Source organism: Kogia breviceps, chromosome 1 (genome assembly GCF_026419965.1).
Source record: "Kogia breviceps isolate mKogBre1 chromosome 1, mKogBre1 haplotype 1, whole genome shotgun sequence".
NCBI classification, from domain to species: Eukaryota; Metazoa; Chordata; class Mammalia; order Artiodactyla; family Physeteridae; genus Kogia; species Kogia breviceps.
The window spans coordinates 164,697,313-164,724,776 of NC_081310.1; the positions used below are offsets into that span (position 1 = coordinate 164,697,313).

Consider the following 27,464-nt stretch of genomic DNA (forward strand, 5'->3'; position numbering starts at 1 on the left):
CTCATTTTAAAATCTGAGTTTGTGGTCTTTTACTCAAAACAATCATATAAAGAATCCTTTTTGCAAAAATACTTAAGGACTTCATAGTTTTCCCAAAGGCCTTCCTTAATACTTTTTTTTTCTTCCTTAATACTTTGATAAGCCAAATATCCTCTTTTGAAGTCTAGTGTCTTCATCTTTGATTTTCTTTCCCAATTAACTGTCAGATCCTCACTTTTCGATAGCTTTGGGTATGATGTGTTGTTTCCAACATCACTTCCATTGCTTCATAAAGTACTGTTAACTTTTGCAAGATTTGCAATTTCACTTTTCAGTGGATGTGCACTGTACTGCCCAGTGATTTAGACAAAGATGTCAACAGAGAAATGCTAATGCTAAGCAGAGTGAGATGTTTGAGTTAAGAATAATTTCTAAGTAGTTAACTTATTAGTGAATAATTTGATGTTATGACAACTTTCACTTCCTGATATGAGCTGAATTGTGTCCTCCCTCCTCAAAATCATATACTTAAGTACTAACCCCTAGTACCTCAGAATGTAACTGTATATGGAGACAGGGTCTTCAGTTAAAATAAGATCATTAGGATGGGCCCTAATCCAATATGACAGCCTTATAAGAAATTTGGGCACAGGGAATTCCCTAACAGTCCAGCGGTTAGGACTCCACGCTTTCACGGCTGGGGCCCAGGTTCGATCCCTGGTCAGGGAACTAAGATCCCACAAGCCGTGTGGTGCAGCCAAAAAACAAAACAAAACAAAGAAACAAAAAAAGAAATTTGGACACAATGTGCACAGAGGGAAGACAATGGAAAGACACAGGGAGAAGATGTCTCTCTACAAGCCAAGGGGAGAGGCCTGGAACAAACCCTTCCCTTATGCCACTCAGAAGGAACCAATCCTGCTGATGCTTTGATCTCAGATTTCTAATTTCCAGAACTGTAAGAAAACAAATTTCTGTTGTTTAAATCACCCACTCTGGCACTGTTATGGCAGCCCCAACAAACTAATACATTTCAAACTCATGCTACCTCATAACTGTGGAAAGTTGGATCGTGAAAGGGTATAAGGGAGCTATGGAATCATATAGCAAGCCACCTGGGGAGGGTGAGATCAGGAAAGATGTCCCAGAGGAAGTGACAGCTAAACTGAATGTTTAAGTAATAGATGTTCATCCAACAGTAGGCTAACAGGTGGATTGTTCCAGGCAGAAAGGACCAGAGACAAAAGACTAACTTCTCGGGTTGGTAGATGCAAACTATTACATTTAGAATGGATAAACAACAAGGTCCTAATGTATAGCACAGGGAACTATATTCAATATCCTGTGATAAACCATAATGGAAAACAACATTTAAAAAAATAGTATATGTGTATAACTGAGTCACTTTGCTGTACAGCAGAGACTGGCACAACATTGTAAATCAACTATATTTCAATAAAATAAAATAAAATAAAAAGACTAACTTCCAACATGTCTCCCTACAACCACTTTTTATCCCACTAATCCATTTTCCCCACTGCACTAGCACTGTATTTATAAAACACAAATCATGCCATGTTATTCCTGCTCAAAACTCTTACATGGAGCTTCCCTGGTGGCGCAGTGGTTGAGAGTCTGCCTGCCGATGCAGGGGACATGGGTTCGTGCCCCGGTCCGGGAAGATCCCACATGCCGCGTATCGGCTGGGCCCGTGAGCCATGGCCGCTGAGCCTGCGCGTCCGGAGCCTGTGCTCCGCAATGGGAAAGGCCACAACAGTGAGAGGCCCACGTACCACCACAACAACAACAACAACAAACCTCTTACATGGCCTCCTGCTTCATTCAGGATTAAAAAGCCTAAAGTCTTGTACTTCTCTGGTGGCGCAGTGGTTAAGAATCCACCTGCCAATACAGGGGACACGGGTTTGAACCCTGGTCTGTGAAGATCCCACATGTCACGGAGCAACTAACCCGGTGCGCCACAACTACTGAGCCTGTGCTCTAGAGTCTGCGTGCCACAGCTACTGAAGCCCACGCGCCTAGAGCCCTTGCTCCACAACGAGAAGCCACCGCAATGAGAAGCCCGCACACCGCAACGAAGAATAGACCCCGCTCCTTTGACACTAGAGAAAACCCGCGCAGCAACAAAGACCCAACGCAGCCAAAAAATAATAATAATAAATATATAAATGTATTAAATAAATAAAATTAAAAACCTAAAGTCTTAACCCAGTCTCCTAGGCCTTACATCACCAGGTCCCTACCTTATTCCAGCGTTATTTCATGCCATTCTACCCCTGCTCACTTTCAGTTTGTCACAAAGACTTCTTTCTTTAGGTTTTTCCAACAACTTCTTTCAGTTTCAAGGCTATTCAATTTGCATGGAACACTATTAACCACTCTCACCTTTTAACTAATTATTCCCTACTCATCCTTCAGATCTCAGCCGATTAAATCAGTAAGCTTCTCACTCTGCGCTTTTTCATAGCACTTCTTCCAACTGTAATTAAACTATTTACGCAATTACTTAGTTTTTCTCAAGTAAACTGTAGGGACCTATGTGTCTTGATTATAGCTATATCCCCAGGGTCTCGCATCGTGCCTAAGTACTCCATAAAATATTTTCTGAATGAAGAGCAATGGTTCAACTAGAAAACTAAAATGAGTTTTGTGTGACCGGAGTTTAGAGGGATTTTCCAAAAACCCTGCTAAAAACCCAAAATCTCAGTCTCTGGTGGGACCACAAAATATATAAGATAGGACCTTAGGTACAGTGACAAACTTTGGTGCTGACTCTGCCTCCTTCAGGTAGCCTATGCACACTGACTATAGTGTCTGACAGAAAACGACCCTGTCCCCAGCTTTCCTGATTTTCCAAGCTGGGACTCCCAAACTTCAGAATGTAAGTTTGTTGGCTCTTCATATTCTTAAATCTAGGCACTGACTAGATGGGTGGGCGGGATGCAGGAACTCAAGACCCATGCCCAGAAGTGTGAAGAAACCACAGGATTCTCGCTGCCCTGATCTCAGTCCGTTAAGAGACCAATTTTTGGCATCCTCATTAAGACTACACTGGGATGGCATGTAGTGCTAAGAGATGCCTCTAGGTGGCGCTACTCCATTAATATACCTTATAATTTGTGAAGGCGGACATGGAATTCAGCTACACACTGGTTTCTCCAGAATCAAGAAAGATAATGGAGTTTGGACTCATGGCAGGTCACACACAGCATCCCTAAAAGAAACTGTTTCCATATCAGGTCTGACCAGACAAATAAGACAAGCGAGCATCATGGATGGATACTCCAATGGCTTTATTAACTCCTTTCTGGGGATGGCAGGATGTTATAGCTGGAGAGATGAAAAGGAAGCCAGGAAGCTGTGGTCTCAATATGGGTCACTGAAGGGGTACAGAGGGTGACCTGCATCTCTCGGGACCCTCTTCCCATCCACCTGGAAAGAGAGACAGATGACTCCATTAGTAGGAGCTGACATTCCAAAGTCCCAGAACATCTTTTCCCAAGAATCTTACTCAATAGCCTCACCTGTGTACAGCACTATGACAGATGGCACTGAGGCTAGGGCCTCAGAAAATGCCACAGTACCAAGAGCATTCCAGCACCAAACCCACAGCCTGGTACGTGGCTGACCCTGCCCCTAAGAGTTTGCGGTCTCAGCTAGGATAAGACACTCTTTATTTCCTTATGTGCAACAGGGAAACCTCTAACAAGGTTGAGAATGTCCCATTTATATAATTTACTGAGTAACTGTTATGTGTCAGGAACTGGGACCTTTTTACACATAGGAAGCTGAAGTTAAATAACTTGTTCTAGGTTACAAGGTATCGAGATGCAGGACTGGAACTCACAGGCTACATGCCTTATCCCTCACCCAGACTACTTCCTGGAGCTCAGTAAAGAAAAAAGAGCCCATTGTGTCCAGGACAGCAATCCTACCAACAACAACATCCTGCCAAGCCTGTGACCAGCAAGGTTGAGGCCAGACTTAGGGCAGAATCCTGCCCCAAATCTCATATTCCCTAACTCTGGGGGGTGATACACACTCACCGTAAGCATGGGCACGATGAATCGCAAATTTTTATTCAGGGCATCCAGCTGCTTCATCTCCTCCAGGCTAAAAGTGAAGTCAAACACCTGGGGATGGGAGCAGGGGTGTGTCAGGAAAGCCAGTTTTGTGAGTGGAAGTTGGGGTTCCAGAACAATGCCTTCTTAGCCAAACAGAGTCAGGGCCAGACTGTGTCCCAATGGACTAAAGAAGACAGGACAGACACATCACCAAGTACCTGGATGTTCTGAAGGATACGGGAAGGTGTGACACTCTTGGGGATGCAGCTCACTTTCCGCTGGACCTGCCACCTGAGTGGGGGATTGAGGTATAGATGAGGAAGTGGAGTCAGTACACATAAGCACTTTTTTTTTTTTTTTGGTCCTCCATGCAGCCTTCTCTGTTCTCCTGGAACCCCTGAGCCTCACTGGAATAGGGAACATGCCTCAGAGTGGCCTCTCCCCAGATGACACGGCAGGATTCTCAGCCTCATCCAGGCATTTGGATAAGGAACCCCTCAACCCCTGCCTCCCAACCCAGAAGCCTTCTCCCTAACCTGACTGTCTTTCCCCAAGACTGCTCGTACCTGAGCAAGATCTGAGCTGGAGACCGGCCATGCTTTTCAGCCAGTGCCAGGACCACTGGCTCCTCGAGCAGGACAGGCTCATCAGGATCACGCCAGGCACGATCAGAGGAGCCCAGAGGGCTATAAGCAGTCACCTCCAGGCCGCGTGCTTGGCAGTGGGCAATCAGCTCATTCTGAGCCAGGTACGGGTGGCATTCCACCTGAGCCAAGAAACAACCTATCATCATGAGGTGGCCACAGCCAGCTTGCTGGCCCCACCCAGACATGCACATTCTGACCAACCCTGCATCGCTGACCCCTCGCTTCCCCTCAACCTGCTTTTCTCACTCTCTAGACAGTTTTCCACTATTTCATTCTCTTCCCACACTTCAATGCCCTTCCTTAAGCAGAGGATTTCTACACCACACTTCTGACAACTTTCTGGCCATCTCTCTGAAGCAGACCCATCATCTGCTCACTCATGCTAACTTACATACACACACACACACACACACACACACACACACACACACACACCACACACACACACACACACACACACACACACACACAGCCTCCAAACCAACTGATCTTTGCTGTGTTCACCTGCAGGACAGCTGGGCGCACAGAGGCCACACTGAGCACATCATCGATCTGCCGACTGCTGAAGTTGGACAGGCCCAGTGCCCGCACCAGCCCCTTAGCCACCAGTGTCTCCAGAGCCTTCCAGGTCTCCTTGTAGTGGGTGGAGTCATAGCGTATAGTCCCATCAGCATTCTTAGGAAAGGGGTTGTCTCCCCGCCTGAGTGAAAGATGGCCCCCCAGGTGTGGGCACAAACGCCAGGCTCCTGCCCACCTGCCCGTCTAGCCATGCTACATCCCATAATCCAAGCCCAGAAAGGGTAAAGGGCCAAGAATGAGAAATGGTTTTTCACCTTTCCAGGTCATAACCCAAGTTAACTCTATATGGAATGCCCATCCCCCCTCTTCTTCTTCCTAGACACATTATATCTCCTCTCCTCTGGAAAGTCTTCCTTAACTCCTTTTACCTCAGGGAGTTGCATGCCCCTGCAGCCTTCTTCAAGCACAGAGCACAGAGCTGATGGTCCGCTCCTCTCACACCCTCTGTGGGAGCTTACTCTACTGCAACCCCAGGGCCTAGGTCAGCAGAAGCTAGTACATTTCCCGAATGTACAAAGGCAGCAGGAGGGACCACCCATGTACACCCTAGGATACACACCATGTGAAGCTGCACTCCTTTTTTGTAGCTAAACTGTAGCAGAAAAGGCTGAGTGTTCCTCTCCTGTTCTGCTACTATGACTTACAAAAAGTTACTAACATGACTCCGCCAACCCCTGATTCCCTGGATGAAGACTCTGGCAAGGCTCACTCAAAGGCATAAGGCCAGTGCATCAGGTACAGGTCCAAATACTCCAGCTGGAGGTCAGCAAGTGTCTTCCGGAGGGCAGGCTCCACATCCTCAGGGTGGTGCTTCGTGTTCCACAGCTTGGAAGTCACAAACAGCTCCTCCCGAGGCACCAACTAGTACAGGGGGCAGGGTCCATAGTTAGAAGAGTCAAGGGCACCCAATCTCACCCACCCTCACCTCTGGGAGAGGAATTAGAAGGAAGCTGATGCCAGATCCCTCTCGCCAGGCCTCAGCCCCAGCCTCTGAGTTTTCTCACCCCACCCCTCTTGTAGCCCCAGTCCTCACCTTGCCAGGTCCCACATTCTCCTTCAGGGCCTCCCCAATCTCAGTCTCGTTGCCGTAGATAGCAGCACAGTCAATGTGGCGGTAGCCTATACTCAAGGCATACTTAATAACTGCTTTTACCTGCCAAGTGAGAAAAGCAGAAGTTTTAGCTTTGTTGGTCTGGACCAGAAACTGCCCTCCTGAGGGTCACTGATGCAGGGAGGGGGCAGGAATTTACCACTGCAGTCATCCATGCAGTGGAAGTGAGAAGATGGCTCTAGTCTTGGGGACCAGAAGTCTCTTCAGAGACCCAAACCCTTTGTCCCCACCCCACCCACCTCCAAGTTTCCTTCCAAGCAATCTCAGCAGGGCCCAGCTAAAACAAACAATGTGTTTGTTCTCAGCTAGATGCTCAGGAGGTGGATGGATACATTGACAGAGGACAGAAGGCAGAAGTGTAGTCATGGAGACAGGTCCCCAGCCCTGGGGAGCTGGTTAGGGAAACATGATACACAGGTAAATAGAGTCCAGAGCAAGGCCACATGGAGAGAGACCCTTAGGAAGGCATGTAGACCAAGAGAGCTCAGGTGAGCAGAAGAGGTGAGGGGGGAGAAAATGAAGGAAGCCAGAGAAGTGAGATGGAAGCTGGGCCCAGAGTCCCCCACCAGAATAGAAGAAAGCAGACACCAAGGAGGAGGACAGGTCAGTCAATTTGTTAAAAACCAGACTAACATGGCATTAGGAGAAGAACCAAGTGTGCCAGGCCCCTGCCACTCAAGATCCCCATTTAGGTGTAGCTCTTACTATCCAGACGTAAGCCCCTCACACCTGACCTTACTTCTGCTGCTCCATACCCTTCCCCATCCCCTCCATCCCTGCCCCCAATCTTGGCCCTGGCTCTGGCTGTCACCACCAACTGCTTTCATCTAGCTCCTGGACTTGTCCCAGGCCATATCAGTGCCTGCCTACAGAACCAGGCTCCTAGGCAGCTGTAGGAAGGAAAGCAAAGGGAAAAAAGGCTGAGTTCATCCAGCCACACCACAAATCCCAGCCTAAATTCCAGAGAGAAGAGGCCATTCTCCTTGCCAGAGTCCCTCCCAAACTTCTCTAAACTCTGACTCAGATTCCAAGCACAAGGAACAAGCTCTGAGGAGATGCTCCATCCCAGGTGCAAGCTGAATCTCTACCTGTGTCAATCTAGAAAAACAGGTCTCCGCTCCCAGGCTCCCTGGGCTGGAAGGGTCTACACTAGGGGTTGCTAAACTCTAGCAGTTTTCTTTTGTTTTTTTTGGCCCTTGAGCTAAGAATGATTTTTACATTTTTAAATAGTTACATAATCACCTCCATCTTGCAAGTTGTCTAACAAAATCTAAACTATTAACCACCTCGTTCTTTAAGAAAAAGTTTGCTGACCTTCAGTCTAAACAGTTGACCTAGTTATTCTTTAAACCCTGATACCTGCTGTGTGCACCTCTGGCCTCAAGGAACCCAGCGTGGAACAGGAGACATGATCACAGCACAGGGTGATAAGTGGCATATTAGGGGTTAGCATAGGGCCAGGCACAGAGGCGTCCCATGTCTTCACAGCAGTGCAGATCCAGTCAGGGAAAGGGCTCCTTCCTACACTCTAGTCAGTGTTGGGCCCCTCAACCATTCCTCTGAATCACCTGTGGAAGACAAGTGCTCACTGCTGGTCCCTTGTTTCTTCCCACTGCCCTCCAGGCTCATCCCACCTGAGGTGAAGTATAGTTGTGGGGGGGGTTGCTAGAAAAAACACAGACACCCTCTCCCGAATAGTGCCTTTTCCCGAGCAGAGGAGTAAGAAAAGCCCCCCTCCTAATCTCCCACCCCTCACCTGGCCAGGCTCACTCTTCCAGGTGCCCAGTCCAATCAGGGGCATCTTCTGTCCAGTGTGCAGGAGGATACAGGAAGCTGCCATTGCCCCCTGAAACACAGACGGGAAGAGAATGGTGTGGGGTCAGTGCTGCTGCTTGGGCCCACTGATCAAGACTCCTGTAAAACAGGAAGGGGGCACAGGGGTGATAGGATAAAAAACACAGAGTCATGTGTATATGCCTGTGAGCAGAGACAGCTGAGACAAGGTGCCTGGAACCAAGCAAAGCCAGTAACTCCTGGACAAACACTAACGGGACCACCAGCCTGGCTGCCCTTCCTTCCATCAGGCTAAAGCTCTGGTTAAAGAGCTCTAAAACCTAAAAACAAAGGCGAGGTGGCTTCCCAGAAGTACCCAGCCTTAACTACATGAGGTCTCAAACCAGTGTAAGACAGACAAAGGCCTTTATGAGACAAAGTGAGACCAGGTGACAGAACTGGCTCAGGAAAGGGTCCCTTTTCAAAGGATGAAATGAATGTTCCCAGGAGGTTGTCAGAACTACAGAGACTCTGAGTCTCTCTTACAGAGAGGTCTGATTGGCCATGCTGCTAGCCCTGAGTGTAGTCTTACAAGGGAAGTATACTATTGTTTAGATGAAAAAAACAGGCTCAGAGAGGTAAAATTATTTGCCCCAAATCAACAGCTAAGTGGCAGAGCCAACTATTCAAGGAGGAGCTGATGGAAAAGGCGGGAAAAGGCAAGTAAACACAGACCTATAAAATACACATATGTGCATGTACACTGTGCTACAGAAAAGCAAGTGACTTCTGTAGGGCAAGAACCAGGGAATAATGACACTGGCTTTTAAGAATGAGTTGGGGGCTTCCCTGGTGGCACAGTGGTTGAGAGTCTGCCTGCCGATGCAGGGGACGCAGGTTTGTGCCCCGGTCCGGGAGGATCCCACGTGCCGCGGAGCAGCTGGGCCCATGAGCCATGGCCGCTGGGCCTGAGTGCATCCAGAGCCTGTGCTCTGCAACGGGAAAGGCCAGAGCAGTGAAAGGCCCGCGTAGGGTGAAAAAAAAAAAAAAAAAAAGAATGAATTGGGACAGTCTCAAGAGTCAAGGGTAAGAGTCTTTCCAGGAAGAGGAACTAGACACAGGACTTCAATGCAGCAGAAAGCAGGAAATTACAGATACATGAAAATTTCCAACTGAATGAAGCAGGTGGGTGATTGGAGCAACCCTGTTTGGAGAGCTATGAAAATCAGAAGTCTCCAAATAGGGAACTTCCCTGGTGGCACGGTGGTTAAGAATCCTCCTGCCAACACAGGGCATAAGGTTTCGATCCCTGGCCCAGGAAGATCCCACGTGCCATGGAGCAACTAAGCCCATGCACCACAACAACTAAGCCTGTACTCTAGAGCCCACGAGCTACAACTACTGAAGCCCGCATGCCTAGAGCCCGTGCTCCACAAGAGAAGCCACCGCAATGAGAAGCCCACACACCACAAGGAAGAGTAGCCCCCGTTCGCTGCAACGGTAGAGAAAAGCCTGTGTGCAGCAACAAAAACCCAACTCAGCCAAAAATAAATAAATAAATAAATAAACTTATGTTTTTAAAAAATAGTATTATGGTAGAGCAGGTAATTGGACAAGTTGTAACTATAACCAACACACCAAAATTGTCTTTCCTAATACTTCTGACTCAGGAAGAATTTTATAGTCTAACATAACCCTATGGAGACCACCCTTTCTGCTAAAACAAAAACAGAAACAAAAACGGTCAACCTGGGCAGCAAACCACAGACCACTGAAGGCAATACTCTTCACTACCAAACTTCCCAGGGGCACCAACCTGCCCAGGGATCAGGCAAACATGTCTGGCCTTCACAGGAGGAACTAGCCTGCTAGCTGCTACCAGGGTCTGTGGCTGGTTTCCTGGGCTTGATCTTCAATCTATGACCTGTTGACCTCTCCCAGATTTACCAGAACACCCAGGCTGAGAGAGTGAACAAAAACCCAGCCTCAGGGGAAAAGGAAGAAGAAACCTCATGCTTGCCTCTCCCTTTCTTTTGCTTGTGAAACTGAAAACCAAAAAGGCTAAGGCTTGAGGTGGTGGACTGGTCCCAAGGCGTGCAGGTGCCCTGTGCCTATTCAGCAGTTCCCCCTGAAGACTGGAGTGCTCAGCCTGCCACTGAAGACTGGTCTGCAGCTCCCACTGCTCAGGCCACTGAGTGGATAGGAACAACCACTGAGTGGTCTTAAGCTGTTCTTCCACAAACTATTAAAATGTAAATAGGTTGACGGAAAATAAACAGTTTCTAAAAAAAAAAGGTTAAGTCTTGGAGGGGCAGGGATCATAGAGGTAGAAATGGCAAACACAGGCCTGCAAAGAACAAGTGCTCCAAAGGACAGAAGGCAGAAGACAGATGTTTTCCTCTAGGACAGGAAGTCATCCTCTACCAGCTCCTGACTTCCTCATCTTCTGCCTGGTGCAACAGGCTTTCAGCCAGCCCTGCACTAATAGGCTCTGAGCTTGTCAGCATCTGCCTAGCTAGACCTCTGGCAGAATTCAGAAACCCTCAACATGTTATGTTGGGAGAGGTTCTAGATGGAAAAGAGAGAAGAAAAGCTGGGTGTGTGCGGAGAGGCGGGTGAGGGTAGTATCAGGATTCAGGTTTTATTATTCCCAGGTCAGTGCCTAGGTTCCTTCTCTCTGGGGCTCAGTCTTCCTTTCTCAGAGGAGGGCTCTAGAGATGCCTTGATACAGGAAACTTGAAAACACAGGAAGAGGAAGCAGTATTCACGTGAGTGTTCCCTGGCTGGATGGGCCTTTCCTCTCTGCTCCCCATAAATATTGATGTCCCTCAGGGTTTTGTCCTCAATCCCTTCTCACTCCCTAGTCAAGCTCAAGTCTTCAGTGATCACCTTAATCACTAATTCTTTCCACCCCAGTTCTATATATTCACCTCCCTCTGGACATCTCCATCTGTATATCCTACAGGTAAGTGAGACTCAACATGTCCAAAGGTATACTTATCAAATCCAGCAACACAGCAGATTTCAAGCTCTGGGGTGGCACAGACCTGGGCTTGAATCTCAGCTCTCCCATTCTAAAGAGATTTTAAGCACGCTACACAGTGCCTGACCATGTTCTTCTTTCTGTATACTCTATCTCACCAGGGACTCAAGGCCCTGGATAACAAGTGTTAAAGCAAACCAGACAACCTGTCTACAGTATCATCCATGGGGGTCTTTAAAAAGCCATATAATGTATTTCAGTTTGTTTGAGGCATTTCTGAGTACTATCAGATTAGGGTTTCGACAGGTGATGGGAGGTGGGCAGTTTATCTTCTTCTTCTGGTTTCAAAGAAGCCAGGACAGAAAGCCACCTTAAATATGGTAGCAGTGGCCAAGATTTGGTCTATCTGGCTGCATAAAAAATCCTGTAAATATTACAAAAGACACTGTTTGCTCTAAACTGTAATGTAAAACCTAAGATTGCAATAACACTTCCTGGACTTCTTAATGAATGTGAATAGAATATATACTTCCTAAATCTTTATCCAACCTATCCCTGTCCAACTCCAGGGCCACTGCTCTAGCTGTGAAGACCCCTCCCAGAACCAGGGATCTCTCTGCTTCCGGTGTGTCCCCTCTCCCCACAAAGCAGTCCCCAAATCTGACCATGTGATTCCCAGGAGCTCTTCCAGTAGATCTCTCCTATCCTCGGGATAAGGTCCAGACTCCCTAGTAATACCCTTTATAACCTGGCTCCCACCTCCCCCATCTCTCCACCTCTTCATTTCAGACTCCATATTCCAGGCTTTGCAGAACCAGCCACCATATTTGACTCCAGGCCTCTGCACACTTTCCTTCCCCAAGTCCCACCCTTGCCTGGCTAACTGCAGGTCACCCTTCAGCTAGCAGTTTAAATTTCTGGTTCCTCCCATGTCCTGACAGTTGTGCACATCACTGCATTTGTTTGTTCATTTTCCCTCACAAATCTTGGTACTCCTTGAGGTCAGGGCCTATCATCTACCTAAACCTGTAGCTGCTAGAGTGCCTGCTCCCTCCGGCAAATAGGGGAGATCTTGTCAGCTGGATGGGCATTTGATAAAGTCACTGCCTCCAACACCTTCTTCCTTTACTTCTTGGATAACCTGGAAAAAATCATCTCTGGAAAATAACAAAGCATTTTACCATCATCTTCGGTAAAAAGAAAAAAAAAAATCCCAGTGACTCCAGAAGGGGTGATACTCGGATTGCTCTCGTATTACAGATAAGAAAACTGAGACCTTGGGAAAAGTAACAGGACTGATCAGAATCATCAAGACTCTTCTAAGGGAGGTCCTGCAGCCCAGAGTATGGACAGGCTGAAGGGAGAGTTAATTTATACTAACCCCATCCGGTGAAGGTTCAGATTCCAGTCTCACTTTAACAGAGCACTGGGTCAACAGAAAAACATGCCTTGGCTTTCCCAAACCCAAGGCAGGTGCCTAAGCAAGCGAACCCACTCCCCTCCTGCCACTTATGAGAAGCGTCTCTGCAATTCCACATTAAAGCCGGAGTTCCGGAAAAAATCGTGTTGGTGGGTAAACAAAAGGAAGATGGCAACCAAAACTTACTGACAGTATGTGCCGGGAGCTTTAAGAACTTTATCTCACTTAACTCTTGTTACATACAGTTCTGATGTAGGAACTGATTTTACCGCTGAGAAAACTGAGGTCCAGAGAAACTGAGAACTTATCCAAGATCACTCAGCGAATAAGAGGAAGCTCAAATCAGAAACCAAGTCGGGCCGCCTCCTCAGCATTTGCTCTTCGCTCTAACCCGGGGACGGACACATCTGTAGTGAAGATTCGAGGCCATCTCCACTACGACAAAGATGGGGCAGCAGAAGAGAAACTCACCTCGGCACGAGCACAGGACGTTAGCAGGGAGGTATGGCTTTTCAGCTCAGTCCTGTGCCCTGCTAGCGACCCAATGGGCCTCAGCTTCCGGGATTGGTGGGCAGCAAGAAACTGGCCTGAGACTGGAGACCGGGACTTAAGTCTGGCGGTGATGAAGAAGCTCCTCCCAGAGGAGGGGCTGGGGCCGGGCATTCAACATCAAGCGTAGTGGTGGACCCCGCCCCTGTCCCCAGAAATAAGCTGGCGAGTGGACGCCTTAACTGGGTGGCTGCACTATCCCTCAGGATGCTGGTGGGTGGATTGGCGGAGTTTGGGCACACTCCACAGCGCGAGTTTGGAGAACTCCCGGATGAGTGAAGCCTGCGCCGACGGCCAAGTAAGCGGCCCCGGCGGCGGGGCCAGGGGGCGCCTCTGCCTGGCCCATATTGCACCGCGCGCCGCCGCGAGGCCGCTCTGGACAACTTCTGCTCGTTCTGCTGCCAGAGGGAGGAGATCCCGGCTGCCACGTGGTGGCTTTTTCTGCAGTCGGCTCCCCTTAAGGACTACAGGCCCCAGTCTGATCTATTCTCTTTATTAGAGCCGGGTTGGCCAAGTTCCCTGAAAGCACCTAAACTGGTCCCATTATTTGGTCAGGCAAACTGAGGTCCAGAGAACAGCCGCAACACAGAGGTTGACAGTAACAGGGAAGACCTTGGCACTACAGGCTTCAAGAGGTAAAAGTTAGTGCTCTCTGTATCCGGACTGTGGACCCTGGCAGTGCATTTATGTTTTATGTATATTTAGGCTTTATAAACATTAATTTATTGAGTCTTCACAACAATCCTGGAAGGGGAATGTTCTTTTTTATTTTATTTACTGCAAGCCTTTTTATTGAAGTATAGCATACTGGTAAGTGGAATATTGCCTGCCATATCAGGAAACAAAGGATATCTCAGTCATCAGCGATTGAAGCTGTGCAGCCACCACCAAAGGTGAGCTGGTGAGCCCTAAGGGAATTTAGGAAGGAAACAGAATACCTGCCATCTAGCAGCCATCGGACTGCAGCCATTCCCTAAGGTGAGCCCTGATTTCAAGATATGAAAACACAGGATACTGGCCCCAGATAGCTGAGGTGCATAGCAAAGGCATGATTTCAGTGAGCCCAGACTCTTTCTTGCATCTTCCTATGCATAGAAAAGCGCTAAATTCCTTAACTTGGGATTTCTGGTTTTGTTTAATTAACAGTAATCTTATGTCGTTCCGACTACCTGCCCTTTGTTGCCAAGCTCCTATATATCCTAGCTCTCCCCTCGCCTCCTTGGAGCAGTTCTCTCAGTGTTACTTGAGATGCTGCCTTCTGGGCTTGAAGTCCTAAAAATTGCCACCAAATAAAACATAACTCTCAACTTTTAGTTTGTGAATATTTTTTAAATCGACAATATAGACAGAACAATGAACAAATCTTAAACGTACAACTCTGTGATTTTTTGTTTCAACATAACCACCATCCAGATGAATATAGTGTTACCAGCACACTTGAAGCCTCCTGTGAGGAAGGTATTCAGTTCCATTTTACAGATTGTGCAGACTCAGCAAGGTTTCCCTTGCTCAGAATCACACATTTATTAAGTTACAGTTTGGTTTTTTGTGTTTTTTTTTTTTTTTTTTTTTTTTTTTTGGCTGCGTTGGGTCTTCGTTGCTGCGTGCGGGCTTTCTCTAGTTGCGGCAAGCGGGGGCTACTTTTCGTTGCGGTGCGCGGGCTACTCTTTGTTTTGGTGCTCAGGCTTCCTATTGCGGTGGCTTTTCTTGTTGTGGAGCACGGGCTCTAGGCGCATGGGCTTCAGTAGTTGTAGCACTCAGGCTCAGTAGTTGTGGCTTGTGGGCTCTAGAGCGCGGGCTCAGTAGTTGTGGCGCGCGGGCTTAGTTGCTCTGCGGCATGTGGGATCTTCCTAGACCAGGGATTGAACCCGTGTCCCCTGCATTGGCAGGCGGATTCTTAACCACTGCGCCACCAGGGAAGTCCCAAGTTACAGTTCTGAGATTTGAAATCCCGTTTGCCATTTGGACTGAGAGGTGTCTTGAATTTATGTTTTCCTTGGTAGAAGTGGGCAAGAAGCAGATTTGTCCTGGTGTAGGTCTGCCTTTTTCTCCCCTCAACTCCTCCCCCACCCATCTGTACTCCCCCAGTGCCACTCTTCCCCATCTTTTTTTACACCCAGATTACTCCCCACTGTCTCCCAAGTACGTTTGGTGTCCTGATGGACTAAATGTCCGACATTAAACACCATCTAGCCTCATAAAGACACTCAGATTCTAGCTTATGTGATTGTTACCAAGTCCAAGCTTGCTCTGCTCGCCGCACGACAGGCCAATGAATCGGAGGCGAGGTGTTGAGGCAAGGAATACCACTTTATTCGGAAAGCCAACAGACGAGAAGGTGGCTGACTAGTGTCTCTGAAAAACCATCCTATCTGGGTCTGGATGCCAGTTTCTTTTATAGAATCAGAGAGGGAGAGGCAGTGAGGAAGTAAAGCAAAAGGGCTATCAGTCTTGCAAAACATCTCCTGGAATGACCAACATCCAAGAGGGGATGTGTTAGTTTCTTTTTTCTTGCAGCCACTCACAGGTGGGCATGGTTACCTGAGGTAGGCCATTATATATGATTATAATAACAAAAGCAACGAAAAGCGAAGGTTAAAGGCAATGAAACAGATCAGACATGGAGTCCGATTTAGCTCTTCCCTGTTACATGATCAGAATTTAGAATCTCTCAAGTTCATCTTAGCCCAGCAAAGACCATTATAAGCAGGTAGGGCAGGGGTTCCCCAGAGAAAGATAACTGTTGCCAGAAAAACTGGGTTCATCTCTTGGTGGGTGTCAAGCCAAAAGACACATCCAAGCCAAAGATCAGGAGAAGGGAGAATTTATTATTGAAACCTAGCAGGACCCTGTAGGACTCCCGGGTACAAAGCCTTTCTGTGTCCCCCATTTCTTATTTGTAGGAAATAGGCTTCATTCAGCCTCCAGGACCTTCCCTAAGTTCCAAAAGGCAGGCTAAAACAGTTGCTAATCAGAGAAGGGAGGGAATGCAGAAACAACAGAGGAACAATCAAGAAATACTAATGCAGCCTTGGGGCAGGGTCCTGGTTCCTCCTCAAGGAATATACATAACAATATTTTTGAGGTCTTCTGCAGGAACTAAGGTCCCCACCCAGGGAGAGGATAGCAACCTCAGGCTGAGCACAAGATTCCTGGAGCACCACCTTGTTACCTCACCACCAACCAATCAGAAGAAAGCCATACACCCTGCAGCCCTCACCCCAAATTTTGCCTATAAAAAGCTTTCCCCAAAAACCATTGGGGAGTTTGGGGTTTTTGAGCATGAGCCACGCATTCTCCTTGCTTGGTCTTGCAATAGACCTTTCTCTGCTTCAAAGTTTGATGTTTAGGTTTATTTGGCCTCACTGTGCATGGGGCACATGAACTTCTGTTCAGTAACATTATTGCAACAAGTAAAGAGAACAACAGGGATCTTTCCCAAAGCTGTGTCTCCCCGACAGCAAAAATAGGAACGTTTAAGCTAAGGGCACATGCATATTCATGAAAGGGCTTGGGTGGTCAACAGAGTCCAAGCTTTAGTTGATTAAAGTCACAAAAGTCAGAAAATCTCGACATCAGCATCCCTTATATTCTAACTGATCTGGTGGTTGAGTGCTTCAGGCTAATCTTTTTTTTGTAAAACAGAACTGGGAGTCTTATCTTTGCTGTTGTTACTCCTCTGGCCTGATAACAGTTTGTTCTTGCATAATTTTGTTCCCTTAAGATCAGTAATTACTGAGACCTGTTCAAGGACAAGCACTGTGGCCAGGCTTAGATCACAAAATGGCTTAGGCCAAAAAGGACCCTCCCACAATCCACAATCTTCTGCCCCATCGAATGGACTCCTTCCTGCCCACTCCTTCCCCAGATCTGAGCCTTTTGCTCTTAGTTCTGGCCACTGGGATTGTTCCATGCAAGGCACAACACTAGCCTTCCAAGAGTTTTCAGAGCAATAGTCATCAAATTGGTGGTATATTGTCTTCTAAAAGAGATCAGCATGAGAACGCACCATCCCTTCTACAATCTTCCTCCTCCGTTTTAAAAAAGACAAACCTCTCAGCCAGCTCCTAGGATGCATTGCCCCCGTGTGCATTGAGGCTACTAAACAAAGGAACTTTTGGAAATACTGATGACTCTAATGACTGGATCATAAACCCTTATGCAAGTCATTTCCAATTCTTTGTTTTGAAAACTATTGGTAAAAGCTAATAGACCATTAAAAATAATTTTGGGTGATAGATTTTGTGATTTTTGGAGTATAACTTGGAAAGAGTTAAAACAGCTAAGTGACATTGCTTTAGAAAGATTTCTATTTTCATCCACTTATTTATGTGAACAAGTTATCTCAATGCTTGTATCTATAAAAATGAAAAATAAGAATGGAATTGAGGGACTTCCCTGGTGGTGCCACGGTTAAGAATCAGCTAGCCAATGCAGGGGACGCAGGTTCACGCCTTGGTCCTGGAAGATCCCACATGCCGCGGAACAACTAAGCCCGTGCGCCACAACTACTGAGCCCACATGCCACAGCTACTGAAGCCTGCGTACCTAGAACCCGTGCTCCGCAACAAGAGAAGCCACCGCAATGAAGAGTAGCCCCCATTCATCACAACTAGAGAAAGCCACACACAGCAATGAAGACCCAACACAGCCAAAAATAAATAAATCTATATTAAAAAAAAGAATGGAATTGATGTTGAACTCTGTTCATTCTGAAAATAAGTAATATTCATCCACAGGGACAAGAATTAAATGGAGAAAATAAAAAAATAACAAAGCCCCAATCCATCTCATTTTTATGTTTAATAAGTATTAAAACTTGTACTGTATGTTACTTTGATCAACTGTGTAATAATAATAGTTGTAATTTTTAAAAACATCACAGAACTTAAAATTATATAAATTAATTTATATATTTTGACTGCAGAGAAGGATGATAACTTAAAATTTTCAGTCATAAGAATATGCTATATTAAGACAATATTCTCGAGGTGAGGTGGGAGCATTCTTTGATGTTCTATTTAACTTCAGTCTTGACCTCAGCTCTGTCCCTGCATCTCCATAGTGGACACTTCACATGTCCTATTCGCCCTCTTGGAGCTGGAGTACTGCCTAAATAAAATCTGTTATCTGAAGGGAAGATGGGGAAGACGCTTCTCTGAAAATTTCCCCAGCAGCTGGTGTTCCCTTCCACCAAAACAAGAAAAGCTTCTTCTGCATATTCCTCAATTTTTTGTGAACACCCAGTAGGGTTTATGGAGGAAAAGTTCATAGGTCTTCACATAGAGGGAAACTATACTTAATGAGCCTTATCGAGATGAGGCTAACCTGATCTAGATGATAGATTTTTTTTAATTAATTAATTTATTTTTTGGCTGCATTGGGTCTTCGTTACTACATGTGGGCTTTCTCTAGTTGCTGCAAGCGGGGGCTACTCTTCGTTGCAGTGTGTGGGCTTTCTCATTGTGGAGGCTTCTCTTGTTGTGGACCACGGGCTCTAGGTGTGAGAGCTCAGTAGTTGTGGCTCATGGGCTCTAGAGTGCAGGCTCAGTAGTTGTGGCCCACTGGTTTAGTGACTCTGCAGCATGTGGGATTTCCCAGACCAGGGATCGAACCCATGTCCCCTGCATTGGCAGGCAGATCCTTAACCACTGCACCACTAGGGAAGTTCCGGCAGGCGGATTCTTAACTACTGTGCCACCAGGGAAGTCCCTAGATGATAGGATTCTTGACCTCCAGTCTACGCCTGAAATATCCTAACGTGATGCAACTTTGGAGGTTCTCCAAGGAGAGGTGAGTGGACTGTGCATACAGGAAAAACTTCATTGTTGTTGCTAGACGGTGGAATGTGGAAGATTGTGTTTTCTGGAAAAGGTCACAGCAGTATTTCTGGCTCATCTGACAGAAAATTGATAATCCCCTTTAAGAGATAGGGTCTATTTCCCCTCTCCTTGAAACTGGGAAGGACTTGTGACTGTTCATTGAAGATAGTATGGTTAAACTGTGTGATTTCAGGCTAGTCTAACAAAGGCAATGCAATTTCCACTTGGCCATCCATTCCTGTCTTGGGACATCTACCTTTGAAACCCAGTCATGCTAGGAAGTATCCCAAACTAGCCAACATGGAGACCCCATATGGCAAACTCTGTGGCAGAGTACCTAATATTCTAGTTTATAGCCATTATCAACCAGTAGACCTGTGAGGGAACAAGAACTCATATGAGTCTAGCACCTAGCTTTCATGTCATCTAGTTGAAGCTCCAGATATCATGGATGAAAGACAAACTATCACTGCTGTGCCTTATCTAAATTCATGACTCACAGAACTTTTGAGCATGATAAATGGTCATTTCACATGGCTTAGTTATGGGATAATTTGTGACTCAGCTGAAGTAACAAGGATAAACTCCTTTAGAAGCTTAATGCAGAAACTTAGTGTGTAGAAATTTTTTTCAGCTTTATTGAAATATAATTGGCATACAACATTGTGAATAATATGTTTATTTGTTACACTTATATACAGTGGACCCTTGAACAGCAAGGTTTATACGTGGATTTTCTTCAGTAAATGCATACTACAGTACGACACAATCCAAGATTGAATCCATAGATGCAGAATCACAGACAGGGAGGGCCAATTGTGAAGTTATAAGCATATTTTTGACTGCACGAGGGTCAGTGCCCTAACCCCTGTATTGTTCGAGGATCAACTGTATTTCAAAATGATTACCATCACAGCATTAGCTAACACCTCTGTCCTGTTATATAATTACCATTTCTTTCTTGGTGGTGAGAACGTTTCAGATCTATTCTTTTAGCCGCCTTCAAGTATATAATACAGTATTATTTGCTGTAACCACCATAATGTACATTAGATCCCTAGAACTTGTTACTCTTACAACTAGATATTTGTACCCTTTGACCAATGTCTTCTCATTTCCCCCACACCCCAGGCCCCTGGTAACCACTCCTTTACCCTCTCTTTCTCTGAACTTGGCTTTTTAAGATTCCAGATGTAAGTGATATCATACCGTACTGTATTTGCCTTTCTCTGCAGACAGTGTTATTTCACTTAATGCCCTCAAGGTCTATCCATGTTGCAAATTGCAGGATTTTCTTCTTTCTTCATGGCTGGATAATAATAAAGTGTGTGTGTGTGTGTGTGTGTGTGTGTGTGTGTGTGTGTGTGTGTATCTTTATCCATTCATTTGCTGATGACACGTGTTTTTCCATGTCTTGGCTATTGTGAATGGTGCTGCAATGAACATGAAGATGCAGATATCTCTGCAAATGAATTGACAGCAATGTATAAAACTGCTCATATTTATGTATTAAGTGTTTAATTTAGTATAAGTAAATAGTACATTCAGTCAATTGAAAATTTTTGTCTTAAAACATTTATTTTTTTTAAAGATTTTTTGATGTGGACCATTTTTAAAGTCTTTATTGGATTTGTTACAATATTGCTTCTGTTTTAAATTTTTTTTTTTTTTCCGGTAGGCGGGCCTCTCACTGTTGTGGCCTCTCCCGATGCGGGGCACAGGCTCCAGACGCGCAGGCTCAGCGGCCATGGCTCACGGGCCCAGCCGCTCTGCGGCATGTGGGATCTTCCCGGACCGGGGCACAAACCCGTGTCCCCTGCATCGGCAGGCGGACTCTCAACCACTGTGCCACCAGGGAAGCCCTCTGTTTTATGTTTTGGTTTTTTGGCCATGAGGCATGGGAATCTTAGCTCCCTGACCAGGGATCGAACCCGTACCCCCTACATTGGAAGGCGAAGTCTTAACCACTGGACCACCATGGAAGTCCCTTAAAATATTTATTTTATTTATTTATTTAAAAAATTTTAAATTTTATTATTTATTTATATTTTTTTGGTTGTGTTGGGTCTTTGTTGCTGTGCGCGGCTTTCTCTAGTTGTGGCAAGCGGGGGCTACTCTTTGTTGCGGTGTGTGGGCTTCTCATTGCGGTGGCTTCTCTTGCTGTGGAACACGGGCTCTAAGCACGTGGACTTCAGTAGTTGTGGAACTCAGGCTCAGTAGTTGTGACTCGTGGGCTCTAGAGCGCAGGCTCAGTAGTTGTGGCACATGGGCTTTGTTGCTCCGTGGCATGTGGGATCTTCCCGAACCAGAGCTCGAACCCGTGTCCCCTGCATCGGCAGGCGGACTCTCAACCACTGCGCCACCAGGGAAGCCCTAAAAATTAATTTTAAAAATATTTTTTTAAAAAAGAATTGGAGGGCTTCCCTGGTGGCGCAGTGGTTGAGAGTCCGTCTGCCGATGCAGGGGACATGAGTTCGTGCCCTGGTCCGGGAAGATCCCACATGCCGAGGAGCGGCTGGGCCCGTGAGCCATGGCCGCTGAGCCTGCGCGTCCGGAGCCTGTGCTCCGCAAAGGGAGAGGCCACAACAGTGAGAGGCCCGCATACAGCAAAAAAAAAAAAAAAAAAAAAAAGAATTGGAGGTGAAGAAGTGGACAAAGTGCATATAAGCAACCTGTTGAGGAATTTTGCTATAGTGAAATGGGATGGTAGTTGGATGTGTAATGAAGTCAAAAGTGGGATTTTTTTTCGGCCTGAATTGGCAGATACATTAGTATAGTAGATTATGTGCTGATCCAGCAGAGTGAGGAAAATTGACAATTCAGGAGAAAGAGAAGATAATTGCAGGGGCAACATCCTTGAGTAGGCAAGAGAGCATAGACTGTCTGCCTCAGATTGGAGGGCAGACTGATAGATACTTTTTTTTTTTTTGCCCACGCTGCACGGCTTGTGGGATCTTAGTTCCCCAACCAGGGATTTAACCTGGGCCCTCAGCAGTGAAAGCACGGAGTCCTAACTACTGGACAGCCAGGGAATTCCCCTGTCAAATACTTTTTAAAGTGATTGATGCCTCCTGATCTCCAGTATCTCATTTAATCCTCACGGTAATCCAGCATGTTGGTATTACCATCCTTATTAAATTAAATTAAATTAAATTAATTAATTTTGTCTGCGTTGGGTCTTTGCTGCAAGCGGGCTTTCTCTAGTTGTGGTGAGCAGGGGCTACTCTTCGTTGTGATGCTCGGGCTTGTCATTGCAGTGGCTTCTCTTGTTGTGGAGCATGGGCTCTAGGTGCCCGGGGTCCAGTAGATGCAGCACGCAGGTTCAGTAGTTGTGGTGCAGTGGCTTTGTTGCTCCAGGGCATGTGGGACCTTCCCGGACCCGGGGTCGAACCAGCATCCCCTGCACTTGCAGGTGGATTCTTAACCACTGCACCACCAGGCAAGTCCTGTCATTCTTATTTTAAAGTGGGGGTAAATTGAGTGTCAGAGACGCTTAGCAACTTGCTTAAAATGATAGAGTAGTGAATACAGGATTAAGAATTTGGCTAGGGAATTCCCTGGCAGTCTACTGGTAGGACACCGTGCTTTCATTGCTGGAGCCCCAGGTTCGATCCCTGGTTGGGGAACTAACATCCCACAAGCCACCTGGTGTGACCAAAAAAAAAAAAAATGTGGCTAATTTCAAAGAGAGTGTCCGTTTCACCAAGATCAACAACAGCTGTTGAATCAGTGAATGAGAATGTGCACATGAGTGTACCTCTCGGGAAGCTGGATAGTAGCTGTGTACAGCTGTTTCTGGAATATCAGGCTGGGGAACTGGAAATCTCACAGACCTGAACCTCCAACCTTGAGGCTGCCCAACTAGATAGATTGTGAATCATCCAGGACAGGTGTTGTTTAGATGTAATTGCATTTAAATCCTTGCTGTACCCCTTAGTAGATGTGTGAACTTGGGCACATTTCTGCATGTGTGAAATAGAGATTTGAATATCTACCTTGCTGATATGTTTTGGAATTAAATGAAACAATGGATGTAAATTGCCTCACAGTATACATAGTAGGGATTTAGTCAATAGTTGTGACTGATTATTGTTTATATTCAGAGTAGACGTTTGCAAGCTAGGCAGGGGTGACAACAGTCCCCTCCCCACCCAGTGAAGCTGCTGAAACTGCTCCCCAGACCCGAGAGAGATAGCAGGACTCCTGAATGGAAGAGGATTCTGCAGAAGGGTTGCACTCTCTTCTCTCTCTCTGTCTCTCTGATACACATATGTGTGCACACACATTTATGTAGAGCTCTAGCTGTATTTGTATCAGGGCAGGATTCACAGTCACAAAGATCAATGCTGCAGTAAAGTGGTGGGAAGGAGGCTGCAGCCAACTGAAAACATTGGTCTGGGACTGGAAAAGGGAGGGGAAGAGGAGGGAGTGCTGTGAGCAGGCCTGGCAAGGCGAGGGCAGGACCACGGCAGGAAGCAGACGGCCTGTCATATGGCAGTGCGGATTTCCCCTGTCAACTGCACTTCCCAATTTTACATCCTTCCACTGCACATGTGTCCCGCAGAGCCTGCCCTGTGCTAAAAGTGGGTAGAAGTGATTGATTTATTTATTCAACTGACAAATGCTTAATGATACTTACCACATGCCAGGAATTTTCTGGAAGGATTAATAGCTGTTGGTCAGGGAGCTAAACGGAGCTAGGGAAGAGCAGTCTGCACAGAGGAACAAACATGTGTTAAGTTGTGGAGGAATGAAGTAGAATGTTACACTCCAGGAACAACATGTGGTTTGATAAAAAGAGAGCATAGAGTTCCAGGGAGAAAAGTGGTAGATGAAACTGGAGAGGTGGGATGAGTCCAGTTCATAAAGAGCCTTAGTTACCACATTAAAATGTCTGGGTTAACTGACTAACCATTTGGAAAAAAATAAAGATTAGACTCCTACCTTGTACTAGACACAAAAGTAAATTTCAGGAGGTTTAAAGGTTTGAATATGGAATTCCCTGGCGTTCCAGTGGTTAGGACTCAGCGCTTTCATGCTTTCACTGCAGGGGCCCTTGTTCAATCTCTGGTCAAGGAACTAAGATCATGCAAGCCGCTCAGTGCAGCCAAATGAATAAATAAATAAACAAATAAAGGTTTGAATATCAAATAAATAAATTTTTTAAATGCTAAAAGAAGAAATAGGAGAATATTTGTATAATCTTGGTGTGAAGAAAGCCTTCCTTACCTTTAAAGCAAAAGTTAGAAAGTATAGGGCTTCCCTGGTGGTGCAGTGGTTGAGAGTCTGCCTGCCGATGTAGGGGACACGGGTTCGTGCCCCGGTCCGGGAAGATCCCACATGCCGCTCCCCATAAGCCATGGCCGCTGAGCCTGTGCGTCCGGAGCCTGTGCTCTGCAACGGGAGAGGCCACAACAGTGAAAGGCCTGCATATCGCAAAAAAAAAAAAAAAAAAAAAGTTATAAAGTATAAAGGAAAATACTGACAGCTTTCACAGATAAAAGTGAAAATTGTGCAGCAAAAGACAACATAAACAAGATTAAAAGGCAAATGACACAGTAGGAAAAGAGTCTGCAATATTTAATGGTTGAAGGGTTCAAATATTACGTTGTAAAGAACTGCTAGAAAATCAATTTTATAAATTTATTTATTTATTTATTTATCTGTGGCTGAGTTGGGTCTTTGTTGCAGCACGTGGGCTTTCTCTAGATGCGCACTCAGGGGCAACTCTTCGTTACGGTGCGAGGGCTTCTCATTGCAGTGGCTTCTCCTTGCAGAGTACGGGCTCTAGGTGTGCGGGCTTCCATAGTTGTGGCACGCAGGCTCTAGAGCACAGGTTACAGTTGTTGTGGCACACGGGCTTAGTTGCTCCACGGCATGTGGGATCTTCCCGACTAGGGCTCGAACCCATGTCCCCTGCACTGGCAGGCGGATTCTTAACCATTGCGCCTCCAGGGAAGACCCGAAAATCAATTTTCAAAAGACAAATATTTTGATAAAAATAGGCAAAAAATTCTTAACATGTTGTTCTCAATATAAGAAAGAAAAATGGGGGCTTCCTTGGTGGTGCAGTGGTTAAGAATCCGCCTGCCAATGCAAGGGACACGGGTTCGAGCCCACGTCTGGGAAGATCTCACATGCCGCGGAGCAACTAAGCCCGTGCGCCACAACTACTGTGCCTGCGCTCTAGAGCCCGCGTGCCACAACTACTGAAGCCCGCATGCCTATAGCCCGTTCTCCACAACGAGAGAAGCCACTGCAATGAGAAGCCCTCGCCCCGCAACGAAGAGTAGCCCCCCGCTCGCCGCAACTAGAGAAAGCCCATCTGCAGCAACGAAGACCCAATGCAACCAAAAATAAAAATCAATAAAATAAATAAATTCATAAAAAAAGAAAGAAAGAAAAATGGCTATAAAAAGGTTATTCAGGGCTTCCCTTGTGGCGGAAGGAATTAACTACTACACTCAACAACGTGAATAAATTCCCCAAACTTAATGTTGAGTGAAATAAAGCAGACATGAAAGAATACATATACTGTATCATTCCATTACATAAAGTATGAAACCACTAGAAACCAATCTATGGAGGCTTCCCTCGTGGCGCAGTGGTTAAGAATCCGCATGCCAATGCGAGGGACATGGGTTCTATCCCTGGTCCGGGAAGATCCCAAATGCCGTGGAGCAACTAAACCCATGCACCACAGTTACTGAGCCTGCACTCTAGAACCTGCAAGCCACAACTACTAAGCCCACGTGCCACAACTACTGAAGCCCGCACATCTAGAGCCCCACAACAAGAGAAGCCACCGCAATGAGAAGCCTGTGCACTGCAACGAAGAGTAGCCCCTGCTCGCCGCAACTAAAGAAAGCCCACGTGCAGCAATGAAGACCCAACACAGCCAAAAATAAAAATAAATAAATAAATAAAATAAATAATAAATAAATAAATAATTTTTAAAAGGTTATTCAAACACACTAACAATGAAAGAAATACAAATCACTTTCCCTGTCAGACTGATAAAATTAAAAAGATCAATCCCCAGTGTTGGGGACAATGTAAAAAAAGAGACCTACCCATACACTGTTGATGGTGGTGCAAAATAGTATAATCTTTCTATAGGTTAATTTGGTAATATATATTAAAATTTTTTTGGGGGGTGGGGGTGGTTCGCGGGCCTCTCACTGCCGTGGCCTCTCCCGTTGCGGAGCACGGGCTCCGGACGCGCAGGCTCAGCAGCCATGGCTCATGGGCCCAGCCGCTCCGCGGCACGTGGGATCCTCCCGGACCGGGGCACAAACCCGCGTCCCCTGCATTGGCAGGCGGACTCCCAACCACTGCGCCACCAGGAAAGCCCATGGATTAAAATTTTTAATGTGCATCCCTTCCGACTTTCCTTCTGAACCAGGAATTTTAAGGAATTTAGTCAAAGGAAATAATAAAAAAGTGACACGGTTGTTTATTGTGTTGTTTAGAGGAAAGCAAATTTACCCGAATGTTCATAAGAAAGGAATTGGCAAAACAAATTATTGTGCATCCACACAATAAAAGTGATACAGGGCTTCCCTGATGTGGTGTAGTTAAGAATCCACCTGCCAATGCAGGGGACATGGGTTTGAGACTTGGTCTGGGAAGACCCCACATGCCACGGAGCAACTAAGCCCATGCGCCACAACTACTGAGCCTGTGCTCTAGAGCCCTAGAGCCACAACTACTGAAGCCCGCGTGCCTAGAGCCCGTGCTCCACTACAAGTAGAGCCACCTCAATGAGAAGCCCACGCACCGCAATGAAGAGTAGACCCCGCTCGCCGCAACTAGGGAAAAGCCCGTGCGCAGCAACAAAGACCCAACGCAGCCAAAAAAAAAGAGTAATACAGACACAGGAAAAAGTAGGTCTGTAACTGTTGTAGTAGAAAAGTGTTCAGGATATGTTGTGAAATGGAGGAAAAAACAGAAAACAAAAAGGAGGTTATCAAAGGCAGGTTGGGCACTAGCTGTGCTCAGTTCATTCAGATTCAAAGATCAAAGTCCTAGGGCTTCAAAAGGCCAGGGTGCCACCACCTGCTTCTGGATCAAGGTTGTGCAAGGTAAGGGAGGAGGCTGGCCATGAGCCCAGGGTGGGGATGGGCATTTCTTCTCCAGCTCTGCCACAGCCATGACAAAGCCTAGGAGCCAGATACCTGCATTGGAGCCTGCATTTCCTTCTCCAGGCAGAATGTGGATGAGGGTTAAAACTCTGGGTACATTCTGGTGCCCTTCATTAGGCAAGAAGTTGACTTCCCTGAGCTCTGCTAGTGCTGGACTTTGGGAATCTGATTTCCTTTTTCTCGGGAATCTAGCAGATAAGCCTTTGCTATAAGGCTGTCCTTTTAGTCATAGACCAACTATAGCCAAGATGCTTGGTTGTGTTCTATTAGAGGAGAGGTATTCGAGTCCATTTCTGAGGATAAGAGGATCACAAGATTTCAGGGTACCCAGAAATAAAAGAGTAGGCACTCAATAAATACTAATTAAGCTTC

At 46.3% G+C, this 27,464-nt stretch overlaps 1 protein-coding gene across 2 annotated transcripts; it reads right to left on the reverse strand.

Moving 5' to 3' along the window:
* Window positions 1-3,274: 3,274 nt before the first annotated feature.
* Window positions 3,275-13,512, reverse strand: AKR1A1 (aldo-keto reductase family 1 member A1). 2 transcript variants are annotated; one of them, XM_059043114.2, is made up of 9 exons: window positions 13,049-13,512; window positions 8,158-8,247; window positions 6,324-6,443; window positions 6,000-6,151; window positions 5,216-5,411; window positions 4,631-4,830; window positions 4,283-4,355; window positions 4,047-4,133; window positions 3,275-3,432 (listed from the first exon to the last, which is right to left on the reverse strand). In XM_059043114.2, exons 1-9 carry the CDS (start codon window positions 13,238-13,240, stop codon window positions 3,367-3,369), a joined length of 1,176 nt encoding a protein of 391 aa, XP_058899097.1. In that variant the 5' UTR covers window positions 13,241-13,512; the 3' UTR covers window positions 3,275-3,366. The 2 variants fall into 2 exon arrangements, with proteins under 2 accessions (XP_058899097.1, XP_066864986.1); XM_067008885.1 differs by having other exon boundaries at window positions 8,158-8,315; window positions 13,049-13,161.
* Between the last annotated feature and the right edge of the window lie 13,952 nt (window positions 13,513-27,464).

Excerpts from the sequence above, each read along its gene's own strand:
- AKR1A1 (XM_059043114.2), bottom strand. The coding sequence starts at position 13,240 with ATGCCCGGCCCCAGCCCCTCCTCTGGGAGGAGCTTCTTCATCACCGCC. Across the intron at positions 5,412-5,999 it reads CACTGGCCTTATGCCTTTGA|GCGGGGAGACAACCCCTTTC; the intron begins GTGAGCCTTGCC and ends TCTTTCACTCAG. Across the intron at positions 4,356-4,630 it reads CCAGCTCAGATCTTGCTCAG|GTGGCAGGTCCAGCGGAAAG; the intron begins GTACGAGCAGTC and ends TCCCCCACTCAG.